General features: G+C 42.0%; 1 protein-coding gene across 1 annotated transcript; it reads right to left on the bottom strand.

Moving 5' to 3' along the window:
- Positions 1-596: 596 nt before the first annotated feature.
- Positions 597-5,621, bottom strand: LOC146000151 (uncharacterized). The gene has a single exon (XM_083137492.1). The coding sequence runs from the start codon at positions 5,619-5,621 to the stop codon at positions 597-599; it is 5,025 nt and encodes a 1,674-aa protein (XP_082993618.1).
- Positions 5,622-13,600: the final 7,979 nt, after the last annotated feature.

Raw genomic sequence — 13,600 nt, 5'->3', positions numbered from 1 at the left:
AATCTCGGTGAGTAGGGGGAGGGTGCTGAGTTCGAGTTACGGTTGCAGCACACGGCGCGTCACGGGAATGACCCGACCAGAAAACAAGAACTGTGAAATTTTCCACTTTTCTCTAATCTGTTCCATTAACAACATTTGTCGGGGAGCGAGCCCCGTTCCGATTTGTATCCAAAAACTTTCGGTGGTTGGATAGGTGAATTTGCAAAGGACACTCACCATATGTAAACTACATGTTTAATGACAGACACATAAGTTTACATACATTACACATTCTCTGTCACACAGACGACAAGAGAGAAAACTGTAGACACAAAACGACGTCCTGCAGCCATATTTGCTGCGCACTCGAAGACAAGTGTTGCCAACACCTACTTGGCAAATATAAAGAAAAATGTCTTGGCCGCCATGTTGGATCCAAGTACATAGTGGGGGCCAACATACCGCCCACCTTGAAATATATAATTTCAAAAAAAAAATACAAAATACAAAAATAAAAAGTTAAATGGTACACTGAAAACAAAAAAATATGAAAAACAATTTTACACATATTGTACACTATAACTATTTGAAATTATTGAATGCAAATGTTCAATTTTTCAATTTTGACAATCATTATTAAATGGCAAAAGACATAGCTTTACAACTGGTCTTTTGTAATTGCCGGTACTGGTTTTCACTGTAACAGTCCTTACGAGTCCATCAGTACCTGGATGAACGTCACATATTCTTCCAAGTTTCCATTGTTGTGGAGGAAGCTGATCATCTCTTATGAGAACCAAATCACCAACTTGAAGATTTTTCTGTTGTGTTCTCCACTTCGAACGTTGTTGCAGCTGGGTGAGATAGTCTCGAGACCAACGTTTCCAGAAATGTTGCATCAAATTTTGTGTAAGTTGCCACCTTGAAAGTCTGTTGAGTTTATATGTGGTAAGATCTCTTTCTGGAGCTGACACCAATGCATCTCCTATCAGAAAGTGTCCTGGAGTAAGAGCTTGCATATCATTTGGGTCACTGGAAATGGCTGTGAGTGGTCTCGAATTTAAACACGCTTCAATCTGTGCTAATACAGTGCACAATTCTTCAAATGTGAGCAACGTATTTCCCACAATTCTTTTAAGATGGAATTTCACTGATTTTATTCCACTTTCCCATAATCCTCCTGCATGAGGATTTAGAGGTGTATTGAAATGCCATTGTATTCCCAAACTGCTCAGATTATTAGCTATTTCTTCATTGTGCTTGCAATTGTTCACAGTTTTTAAGATGTCTTTTAGCTCTTTGTTTGCACCAACAAACGTAGTACCACAGTCACTGTACATGTCACGTGGCTTTCCTCGTCGAGACACAAATCTTCTAAGAGCAGCTAAAAAGGCTGATGTGGTTGCACTACTCACTACTTCAAGATGAATAGCCTTAGAGGAAAAGCAAATAAACAATGCGATGTAGCCTTTGTAACTTCGACGAGAACGACCACTCATTTCCTTAAGAATTACTGGTCCAGCGTAATCCACTCCACATTGTAAGAATGGCCTATTAACTGTTACTCTTGGTGATGGCAAGTTTCCCATTAGTTGTTTTGATGTGGTGGGATTATATCTATGGCACGTCACACATTTCTTCACTAATTGACGCACTCTGTCACGACCGTGAATTATCCAAAATTTCTGGCGTAGCGTTGCAAGAACCAGTTGTGGCCCTGCATGCAACAGAATAATGTGCTCATATGCAATAATTAAGTCTGTTAATCTATGCTTTTTGGGTAGCAAACTAGGATGCTTGGCACTGTATGGAATGTTACTGTGTTTCAATCTGCCGCCCACCCTGAGAACACCTAGTTCATCAAAAAATGGATTTAAACTATGCAAGGTACTCCCTGAAGATATGGGTAAACCATTGTTAAGAGCATTAATTTCACTGGCAAATTCACTCTGTTGCACAATTTTCACTAACACCAGAAGTGTGTCCCACAACTCTTTTGTGCTCAGTGGACCATGCAGCTTGTTGGTTTTGTTGCGGGCATTGAAAATGAACCGTTTACACCAGGTCCCTACACGTTGCAGTTTATTTAGAGAAGAATACCTCTCAAATAATGGGTTGTCTTGTGTTGACACAAGGCTTACAACAGACTGCTTCTGTTCTACACTCACTTCACTACATTCTTGTATGTCACACTTGTTTTCAAGCAATTGTAGCTCATGTAAAAATGGAGGCCCTTGCCACCATAAATAATGTGTCACTAAGCTGGAAGGGGGAATCCCACGACTAGCACAGTCAGCAGGATTGTCTTTACTGTTGACATGACACCACTTTATATCACCTTCCTCTTGTATTTTAGAGACCCGATTCGCCACAAAAGTTTTCCAACGACTAGGACATGAAGCTATCCAAGCTAAAACTATTTTGGAGTCCGAATAGGAGGTAACAGTTGTGAAGTTGACTGGCAATGCTTTTCGCACATAAGTAATGAGGCGAACCAACAATAATGCAGCACAAAGTTCCAGTCGTGGAAGTGTTATCTTTTTCAGAGGAGCCACTCTTGTTTTTGAGGCAACAAGTTTAACCTGGACTTGTTCATCAGCACACACACACCTAAGGTAAACAACCGCTGCATAGGCTGCTTCAGATGCATCACAAAACCCGACTAAATGAAGCTCGATACAGTCTTTTGGAATGATGCAGCGTTCAATTCTAATAGTTTGCAAATTTGGTAAATCACTGCAGTAACTAACCCACTTATCAACTACATTAGTTGGAAGTTCATCATCCCAGTCAAGTTCTAATTTCCACAGTTCTTGTATCAATAATTTGGCTTTCACTGTGGTAGGTGATAGCCAGCCCAAAGGATCAAACAACTTAGATATCTCAGAGAGGAGAAGTCGCTTGGTCAACACAGAATGCACAATTGGACTCATTACATTAAAGGAGAAATGATCCAAGGAAGGACACCACTGAATCCCCAATGTTTTCTTACAGTCGCTGTCATTAAATTGAAACGGCACGTCTCTTTCAAGCAATTCGCTTGGAATACTGTCTAACACCTTAGGATCATTAGAGGACCATTTGCGAAGTTCAAAACCACCTTTAAGCAGGAGTTGGGTTAGTTGATGGTACAGTTCTATAGCACCCTCCGTAGAATCACTCCCACTTAAAAAATCGTCTATGTACACATGATTAAGTAACACATTTGAAGCAAGGGGGAAATTTGCACCTTCATCTTCACGTAATTGTTGCAGACACCTCGTAGCTAAGTATGGTGCACAAGCAGTACCATAAGTGACAGTCAATAATCTGAAGTCTTGAAATGGTTCACTAGGATCCTCTCTCCACACAATTCTCTGAAAGTCTGTATCCTTTCGATTCATTTTCACTTGTCTATACATTTTTGAGATGTCAGAAGTTAAGGCTACTTGATGTATTCTGAATTGTAATATCACACTAATGATATCACTTTGTAACTTAGGGCCAATCATTAAAGTGTCATTAAGAGAAACACCTGTAGACGTTTTACAACTGCCATCAAAAACTACACGAATAGGTGAGGTCGTACTGTCTTTAAATACAGGATGATGAGGAAAATAATAGCTTTCACTAGGCACCTTATGTATTTTTTCAGGGGGGATGAGTTCCATATGTCCAAGTTCTCTATACTCAGTCATGAAAGCATTATACTGTTTACGAAGTTCAGGGGAGTGAGAAAGTCTGCGTTCTTGACTTTTAAGTCTCCTAACTGCTGTTTCTCTTGAAAACCCTAACACCACATCATCTTTCTTAAATGGTAAGCTAACTACATATCGACCATTCTCTCGTTGGTGAGTAGCTATGAAATGTGCTTCACACCTTTTCTCTTCTGACGTTAAATGATTAAGGGTTGGCAATGCTTCAAGTTCCCAGAAATTACGTACGTTAGTATTCAAATCACATGACACATGGAAAGATGAGACTGAGTTGGTATTTGCATTACCAACACTACCATCAATTTGCCCTGATAACACCCAACCGAAGACTGTTTCTAAAGCTGATGGAGTACCAGGAGGTCCCACGCAGCGTCCACTTCCCAACAATAAAGGAAAAATATCACAGCCCAGTAAAATATCCACAGGAGCACTCACGTTAAATGTAGGATCAGCCAAGGGTAAGCCCTGTATGTGTGACCAAGTGCATGCCCCTGGTGCTTGCACCCTTGGCAAATTACCTGTAATTTTCTTCACTACCACAGCCCTGACACTGTACAGTTGTGTCTTGCACTTTGACAGAAACTGAACATTGGCTATAGCATTGGCTGTGTAAACACCCCTTTCAGTTATTCCAGAAATATTTATGTTTGTGCGTTGCTTAGGTAACTGCAACCTTTGTAAACACATCTCAGACACAAAGGACACTTCCGATGCAGAGTCTAGGAGCACACGACAAGGCTGAAAGTAACCTTGTTTGTTTTTAACATTAACAATAGCAGTACATAGCAATACATGTGGTACACCAGAGGTTTTAACTAACTTGTTTTCTGCAACATGAGACGACACTTGTGGGGGAGAGGAACTGGTTGACTGCCCATTCTTGTTAGCCTTGTCAAAATGAATTAAAGTATGGTGATATTTTCCACAGACGCGACACCCGTTTGATGTACATACTCTTAATTTGTGCTGTTCAAAACAATTAAAGCAAAGCGCCTTCTCTTTCACAAAACTGTGCCTTTGTTGCACGGACATTTGAAGAAACTCTTCACACTTGTGTAGTTTGTGTTGCTTGGTGCGGCATTTCGGGCAGAAGGAAACAGCTGATGTTACAAAGGAAGAGGTTGAAGGCTTATTATGACTCACCGCCTTCCGCCGATTGTTGTTTTCACTTGCCATTGATGACAATGCACGCGCACGCTGATCTAGGAACTGGGTCAACTCGGAAAAACTAGGCACTTCTTGCGACGTGAGAGAGAGTTCCCATTGTTTTCTTGACTCAGGATCGAGCTTTTTTGTTGTATGATAAACAAGAATTGCATCCCAAGATTCAACAGGTACACCGAGCACCTTTAAAACACGAATGCACTCATTTGTAGTGTCGATAAGACGACGTAAACTTGTGTGCGAGTTCTCATTCACTTGCGGCTGATTCACCAGTCGCTGGACAGTGTTGCTAACTAATTCCCTCTTGTTAGAATAGCGGTTATTGAGCAACTCCCACGCATGTTTATAGTTTTCATCTGTCACTGCTAACGATTGTATAAGCAAGGCAGCCTCGCCCTTGAGAGAAGCCTTCAAATACTGAAGTTTTTGTGCACCACTTAAGTTCGCGTTTTTATCGACACTTGCACTAAACAAATCATGAAAACTTAGCCAGTCCTCCAGCGATCCGCTGAAGGAAGGAATTTCCAATCTTGGTAGTTTAACTTCACCTACTTGTTGCTGGGGTGGGCTGTCACGTGATGATGACGTCACTGATGTAAGACTTCCTGATGCCGTTAATTGTACTGACCGAAGCTTGTAGACAATCTGATCAAGTCTGTCTTCTTCCACACCTAATTCACCTTCATACCTTTCGAAGTCACTAGCGTCCCTTGCTGCAAGATCGATTAATAACTGTTTGCAGTCACTTGATAGTTGCGTCGCTTTATCACCACACAAAGACATCGTGGCATTGTCTAAAGTTCCGGAATTGACACGATTCTCGAGACGCGTAATCTCACGTTTTAGCACTGTCTTTGCTGCGAGAATTCGCTCCATTTTGACGCGTTCACGAACCGCGAACCGACCGAAAATTGGCAAACCGGATTGCACTACACGCTGGTAACGAAAGATGCTTGTTCAGGCCAGCACCACGCCTTGATGACGTCAGTTTCTTTGTTCGCGTCTCGCGGGCGAGGAACTAACGAACGGAAAATACGAACAGTGTGATAAGAAGTTCTGTACAGAGACTGTCTTTGTCACACAAATGTACACTCACAGTCACAGTTCACAAATATGTATGTAGAAAAACACAAAGTCACTTTCACAGAATGTCACAAATCCGGCTATGGAGGACCATGTCGGGGAGCGAGCCCCGTTCCGATTTGTATCCAAAAACTTTCGGTGGTTGGATAGGTGAATTTGCAAAGGACACTCACCATATGTAAACTACATGTTTAATGACAGACACATAAGTTTACATACATTACACATTCTCTGTCACACAGACGACAAGAGAGAAAACTGTAGACACAAAACGACGTCCTGCAGCCATATTTGCTGCGCACTCGAAGACAAGTGTTGCCAACACCTACTTGGCAAATATAAAGAAAAATGTCTTGGCCGCCATGTTGGATCCAAGTACATAGTGGGGGCCAACAACATTCATGTCTTGACCATAGGTGTGATGACGTTTGACCTAAAACACTCAGTTGTGCAAGAGTTAAATTCTCAGTGACGTCACAGTTGCTTGACTATCATTCAGAATCCTATTTCCATACCCCAGACACTGTTTTCCATGTGTAAAGACCATTCCAGTCTGTTAAAATTTTGTTTGGATCAGACATCACAAAATATCCCAACAGATGGAGCAACTTCCTACATTTGAAAATGCATGACGAGCTACCAAGGATAGATGGAATATTGTATGATAATTTAATAGTTTATGAAATCTTAAAAATGTAATGAAATTATTCTCTTCGATACGTAGACGAAGGTTGCAATAAATAAATAATGTGGCGTTAAACTCACATCTTCACATTTACTACACTCTGCCTCGGGAATTTATAGAGCAAAACCGCGCATAACGGTAGAGATGGGAAGAAAGCGAGTGGGTGGAGCATAGCAGTGTCCGCTGCTGCAAACGCCTGGTAGCTGCAGCTGCGTTTTCACTCCATGCACTCACTTCTCTCAAGCTTTTATTGGGCGGGCCCTCGGGAGTCACTACTTGCTCAGAGTATTGTTTTCGTTCGCTCACTCCAGAGATCCGCGGGATAGAGCATACAGTGTTTGAGCTGAAATCGTTATTAAAGTTAGATCACAAAAATTATATCCGGACTTAATTAAAGAAGGCAATAATATTTTCTGATTGGGCAGTTACATACCGAAATGCTTTGGAAAACATATTCGGTACGGGTGATTTTAAATCTTACCTTGATTTTTCCACAGCAGTTGCCTCTTTCTTACACAGAGAGGGTGCACTTGGTCACCTTGTAACACGCAATCATCTATTATTCTGGTCTCCGGATCGATTCTCGTACACGACAAGTTAGACGGACGAATTGTATGCCGTCTGTAATTGCTCAAAGCGTCATTAACACGTTTCCCCTCCAGAACTTCTACGTTAATGAAGACGAATTGCGAGGCAGAGAAGACATTGACAAATTAGACGATGCGCTCCCTCGAATTGGAGACAATCCGAATCGCCTAAAAACTTTATGATTCCTTTCCCGGGGACGGAATGCTCGCGATTAAATCTCAAGGACAATTAGGAGTCCTCCTTGCCCGATTCGTCAGAGCTGAGATATTCTTCCCGTCTACATTCGCGAGAAAGATTAGTTCCTGATGCAGTGATTTTTTCTCCATTCCTCTGGTGAGAGATGCGTGTTGCTCCTGTCAAGATGCTGGAGTGTGTATCGTCGTGTACAATCTGTCCATACCGTGGAATTGCAAACAGAGCGACAGTACCATACTTGTTGACCTTCGTGCTACGAATAAACAAATATACAGGGTGCCCAAGAATGCTGTTTACAACTTTACACTCCAATAACGTGCGATTGTCATACTAAGCACACTGCATCAACTGATTGATTTGGTATATTTTACTTCTTATTTCTGAGGGGAGACAAAGAACACCCATGGCTGGGCTGGAATTCAAACCCAAGACCCCTGGCGTCGTAGCGCGCTTGTGCTAACCACTCTGCCGGGGATGTCGGCTCCAAACGTTGTCTCAGATTTTTCAGCAGGACGACGCACCACCACATTCGACCAGCGTTCTGAGAGATGCTCTGAACACAACTTTACCAACACGTGGAGGTGTTCCATGGCCTGGCCTTTGCCTAGTATTACGTTCCTGGACTTGTGCTTGACATAATCCCACAAGAAGAATGTTTACCAAATTGCTGTGATTAATCTCGATGATATCAAGACCACATCAGTTGACGGTAACGTGCTACAGCAAGTTTGGACGGAGTTGGAATATCGTTTGTATGTTGTAAGCGCATGCCAAAATGAACTGAACACCAAATACATTTGAGTCTATGCATTATATGAACTGCAGCATGCATATTTCTCGCGTGGCAATTACAATTCTTTTTACTGAAGTGTGAAATTGTAATCAAACTTTATGGACATCCTGTAATATAAAAATATTTTGATATGCAACCTAAGAACGGGAGGATATTTTTAACCACCTTATATATAATATATTTAATGCCGGCTTGGTTACCGTAATGACCTCTAAAGCCAGAGGTGGTAGATTCAAATCCTGTGTGAGGCATTGGTTGCAAGCTATATTTGTTCTGGCACCTATTTCAATAATTCATCATTCATCTTAAATATTTCTATTAACTAAGAGTAGAAAGACAGTGCTCAGTAACCAAAATTCAAAGTGGATAGTATTTGTAATAATAGCCAATTCCAAGCGTCACCCTCTCTTCTCTTTTGACGGTTAGCCAGAAGCTCTGGGGTTTTGCTCTATGGTTTGCATGCCAGAGCGTGGCGAAACCATGAACATTTCTCAGCTTAACCTAACCTACTTTTGAACCAAATCTAACCTAATATGAAGAAATGTTGCGACAAATCGAACCTAATATGACGTGATTTTGGAACAATCCAAGAATAATATGACATTATTTTGGTTACCTTTAAAGCAAATCTTACAACAGTCTTTTCTTCACGGCCATGACAAGTCTTCGCTCCTGTGACGTGAAACAGCCTCCCGAAGAGAAGCAACTGTCGCTGTGGAGAATGAAGGGAGCTCAAAAGGTTAAATCCGAATAGATACGTGGAAACAAAGAAGCACACCCTACATGTTGTCGAATATGAAATTGTGGGCGAGAGAACTGTGTGGTGAAAACTGTCGTGCTACTGGGTATTTACCCTTATTACTGCTATAATCTAACGTAGTTTTGGACCAATTCCAGCTTCAAACGTAACACTTTTGAACGAACTCAACACGTTTTTCGAACTAATTTGGGCCTAACCTATTTTTGACGTGTCTCAAGTGGATTTTTTACCTTTCCGTTCCACCCATCCTGTACCCAAGTGCCGGCCTCGCCGATGGCGCAGTGGTAGCGTCGTTGCCTTGTGATCAAGAGGTCCCGGGTTCGATACCCGGTGGAGGAACATAGTGGTTCGGATCCTACTTTAAACTGTAGGTCCAGTCCCGATTAGCCTTACTGTGCATAAAGTAAACTTAAAACACCAAATCAATCCAATCCAATGTACCCAAGTGGTCATTACATCAAACAAAAAGCAGTGACGTAAATGGTAACAAAATAGGAGAAAACTGTATTTGTTTGAGATGTTTACTGGAGGCAAATGAGAAATACCTGTATAAATAGCCCTGGAAATGTTCTTGACAAACGCACTTTTGTTAGTTGTTGCTTTGTTATGGAAATCTGTCGAGATCGAAGCATCTCCTGGGATAGACTATAGATCGACCACAATGAAAAGAACCTTGGGACGAAAAGTCCCCGCGCAGCTTTCCCTTCTTCCCTCCACCTCGCGGGAGTACGGTGCACAGGAGTCGTGGTTCCACTATCGTAACTCTATTTTGATACTTACTCCCGATGATAACCACCTACTCGATGGATGAAATGTGCGAGCAACAACTTATCCTATTCCCACTGTAGCTCGCGTGGAAACCTGGCTTTCTCGAGTCGTCTGTTTGAAACGAAAGTTCAATTGGCGTGTTTGAGTAAAGGATTGCACACGTTGATTCCAACTTACGTATCAATATTTGAAATTAATATGTGTGTGTATACCATCTGTGTGATTAAACAGGAGTTTACTCTGCAACATTTTGCGAGCAGATGTTATGTGAAGACGAGACGAAATTTCACATTCTCCTCCAGTGCAAAGAAACAGGGGAGGCAAGACAAAAATATATCAGGGAAATAAATGAAGCTAACATTGAGAATATAATGAGAACCGTTATTAGCAGGGAGAGATCAAGAGAGGGGAGGCGCAAATAAGGAATCTGGAAACTTTCTTACACTATGTCTGGCCAAAGAGAGCAAGGAAGCTCATTGGGGATCGCGGAAATCTGTGAAAGGGGGCTACTAAATAACTAAATAGATCTGAGAAAATTTTGGAGTCATTCAGGTAACAGTGAAAGTGTTGTGAAAGATTGGAAATGAAGGACGGTGTTTGTGAGCTCCCAAGCGGTATGAATGTGGAAGTAGACTGTGAGTGAGGAGGAGAGGTGCAGGGAAATTGCACTAAATTTTTTCATCCTTGTATGGTATGTACATCTGTAAAGGCTCATACTGGAAATAAATTATATTCTATTTCCGAGCGTAACTTACTAAAGCGCAGATATTCTCACGTGGCAAGACGCAATTGAAGCCACGTTCCAGCATTCTTTAAATCCTTTCCCAGGCAATAAGCTGGAGAGACCGAAAGAGGAGAACAGAATGAAGACCTCGCCATTATCCAATTGGAAACATAATGAGAAGGTAGCGGAGGAGAAGGGGGCGAAAAAGCCGCCACTAGATCAAGCAGCTATTTGAGCACAGATGGTATGTCTTTTTAACCCGACAGGAAACCATCTTTGTTATTGCCATAAGGCTCCACCTTTTCGTTTTGCGGGTGGCGGGGACTTGGCTTAAAATATGTCCTTCATTAAGGAAGAACGCAGAGGGCTAAAGCATAGTGGCAGTTGTTCCAAACTGCCGTTCTTGGAGAGGGAAGAAAGATGAAAGTTGTGCGGAGAGTTGAGGCACTGCTTATTTACGTCATCGCAGACGGGAGTTCTACAATACAGCGCGGGGAAAAGGAGAGGTTGGAAATATAACAGGGCGATGTGCAATTTCGCCGCAGTCGTACGCCCCTAGGAAGATAATAAAGTCGGATTCGCAGTCCTTTCCCCCTGGCGGAATGGAGTGTTTCGGTGAAACTTTCTGGGTGATTCTGGGGGCGATCAAATTGTACTCAGTGGCGTCTCCATTTGGTTCCGAAGGTGCTGATTGTCTTCCGCGGAGGATGCTTTTGTTTTCAACTTTCTCTGATCTACTGCCGCTGTTTCTCGCTGATATCTCTGAGTGAAACGAGAGGTTCGCTTCTCGAACTGTGGAGAGCTACGAAATGTAGAGATGACTCATTTGAAAGTTTTAAGAAAAGAGCCGTGCAAAATACAGCTTCCACTCCGTCAGTACCGACTCTGTTCGACGACCGTGACGGAGTACGCAGCGCGCTACGACTCAAGAGGTCCCGTGTTCGAATTCTGAGCCTCGATGTTATTTGCGAGTGTCCCTTCATCAATTTCATCATATCATCACTCATCCTCCACCTCATCAAGTATCCATCACTCACCCTTGAAAACTGTTACCTAGATATCCCTCCAGAATTACAGCTCTGTTTCCTTTCAAAACACGATATTTCAAAGTACAATTCACATGAATTTACAACTACCAATCAGTTACATTCTCCTATTCTGTATGTATTTCTAGGACTACTTTCACTCAAAATTGGCCTAAAACATGCTTGGTATTGTTTAATTCAGATATCACTACATTATAGTCAATTCTCTACGTTCAATGTTCAATAGTACAATGTAATACTTGTAAAGCCTGGTCTTTGTCATATCCCAATAAATCAAATTGAATTTTTAACATCATACTAACCACTACATTCTATATTTCAAGATATGGCGCGGTGGTAGCGTCGTCGCCTTGTAATCAAGGGGTCCCGTGTTCGATACCCGGTGGAGGCACATAGTGGTTCGAATCTCACTTTAAACTGTAGGCCCAGTTCCGATTAGCCTTACTGTGCATAAAGTGGACTTACAACGCCAAATCAATCAAATCTTATATTTAAAGATAATGGGCAATAGGTTGGCAGCTTGTAACGGTATATTTTGTGCTTTTAAGGTGATTCTCAGCAACATGCACAATATATACAACCATACATTTTTGAATCCTTGTCCCGAGGTTCAAACCTTGCAGTACCTGAAGTTCTGTGGATGCTGGTCTATGCAATAGACACGTACTTCTTCAAATTATAACTTAACGGCCATTTCCTTTTAGATATATATAGGTTTATTCATATTATATTTACAGAAGTCAATTCCTGGCCGTTATTCACAAAATTACTTTCCCGTGTACCCTGTCCCCCCTTCCCGAAGAGAGTGTGTAGACTCACGTAGCCACTGGCTCCACGAGTAAAAAAGATTCTAACCTCCAGTACCAAAAAAGGTAGCTGAAGGTATGTGTACATATGTACCCGGTTTCCCACATGAGATGTACTATTGATTTAAATGTGAAAAAAAGATCAAGTGTGTGTATTATAAGAAAGAAAGAAAGTTAATATCCCCGTCGGTTCACATAGTAAGGAAAGAAAGCTCGCCCAGCCGCTCCCCTCAGAGAAGAAGATACCTCTTACATCCCTGTACTCCGCCAAACATCTGAGATCCACTGCTCCCCTGCCCTTCCGATTTATAGGCCCCACTAATGACTTAACCAGTTACTGGAAACTTACCGCTGGTCAGCTGTCCAGCGACACATCTGCCTATCCCAACGGCCAAGAACTCAAATGTACAGGAATACATAGACATACACACTTTATAACATAAAAAAGGATCCAGTAATGATCGCATCATTACAAGCTATACTGTAGTACTGTATCGGCTGGCAGATAATAATAATCATTACTAGAGACATTAATCACACAATTATAATCGTTGCTATGAAATATGTTTCTAGTACACGCAGGATTTGTAAATTTCACTTTTTCCACTCGATTTGAAAAGAAAATGCCGCGAAAGACGAACACTCGCGTTTGGGCAAGTCTAGACTCGCATTTCTTCCTCGCCCCAAATAATAAACCAATTTTCGAAATCTTGACGTCATTACAGTGTCAAGATAATCACAAGACCAACCTCCAGGACAGGCAACGTATTCGGTTCGTAAGAGCAACATTTGTAACAGTTATTGCCATTGTTTGTTATCTGCATGCGGCTTCAATATACCCAAAAGTTCACAATATCCCACCCTTAGCGTTTCCACACGAATGCAACATTACGCTCTGTCTCGGGAATCTGTGGTGCAAGGCCGAGCATAACGGCAGAGAAGGGGAGCAAGCGAGTGGGTGTTGCAAAGCAGTTCGCGATATGGTAGCTGCAGCAGTATTTTCCCCTCCTTGCACTCACATCTCTCACATGTTCATTGGTCGAGACCTCTCGAGTCACAACTTGCGAAGATAGTTGTTTTCCTTCACTTGCGCCAACCTCCGTGGCAAAGTGGTTAGCACGTACAGTGGTGGTACAGCGCGCTACCACTCTAGGAGTCCTGGGTTGAAATCCCGGCATAGGCATGGGTGTTCTTTATTAGTCCCCTTCATCAATTTCATCATATCATCATTCATCTTCATCTTCGGGACTAGCCAAAAGTGTCATAAATGCGCAGTGAAATCAATCAATCGTTCGCTTCCTCGATTGCTTTAAA

Source organism: Lepisma saccharinum, chromosome 16 (genome assembly GCF_977018435.1).
Source record: "Lepisma saccharinum chromosome 16, izLepSacc3.1, whole genome shotgun sequence".
In the NCBI taxonomy this organism is placed as follows: domain Eukaryota; kingdom Metazoa; phylum Arthropoda; class Insecta; order Zygentoma; family Lepismatidae; genus Lepisma; species Lepisma saccharinum.
This window is presented reverse-complemented; position numbering and strand designations above follow the sequence as displayed.

Excerpts from the sequence above, each read along its gene's own strand:
- LOC146000151 (XM_083137492.1), bottom strand. The coding sequence starts at position 5,621 with ATGTCTTTGTGTGGTGATAAAGCGACGCAACTATCAAGTGACTGCAAA.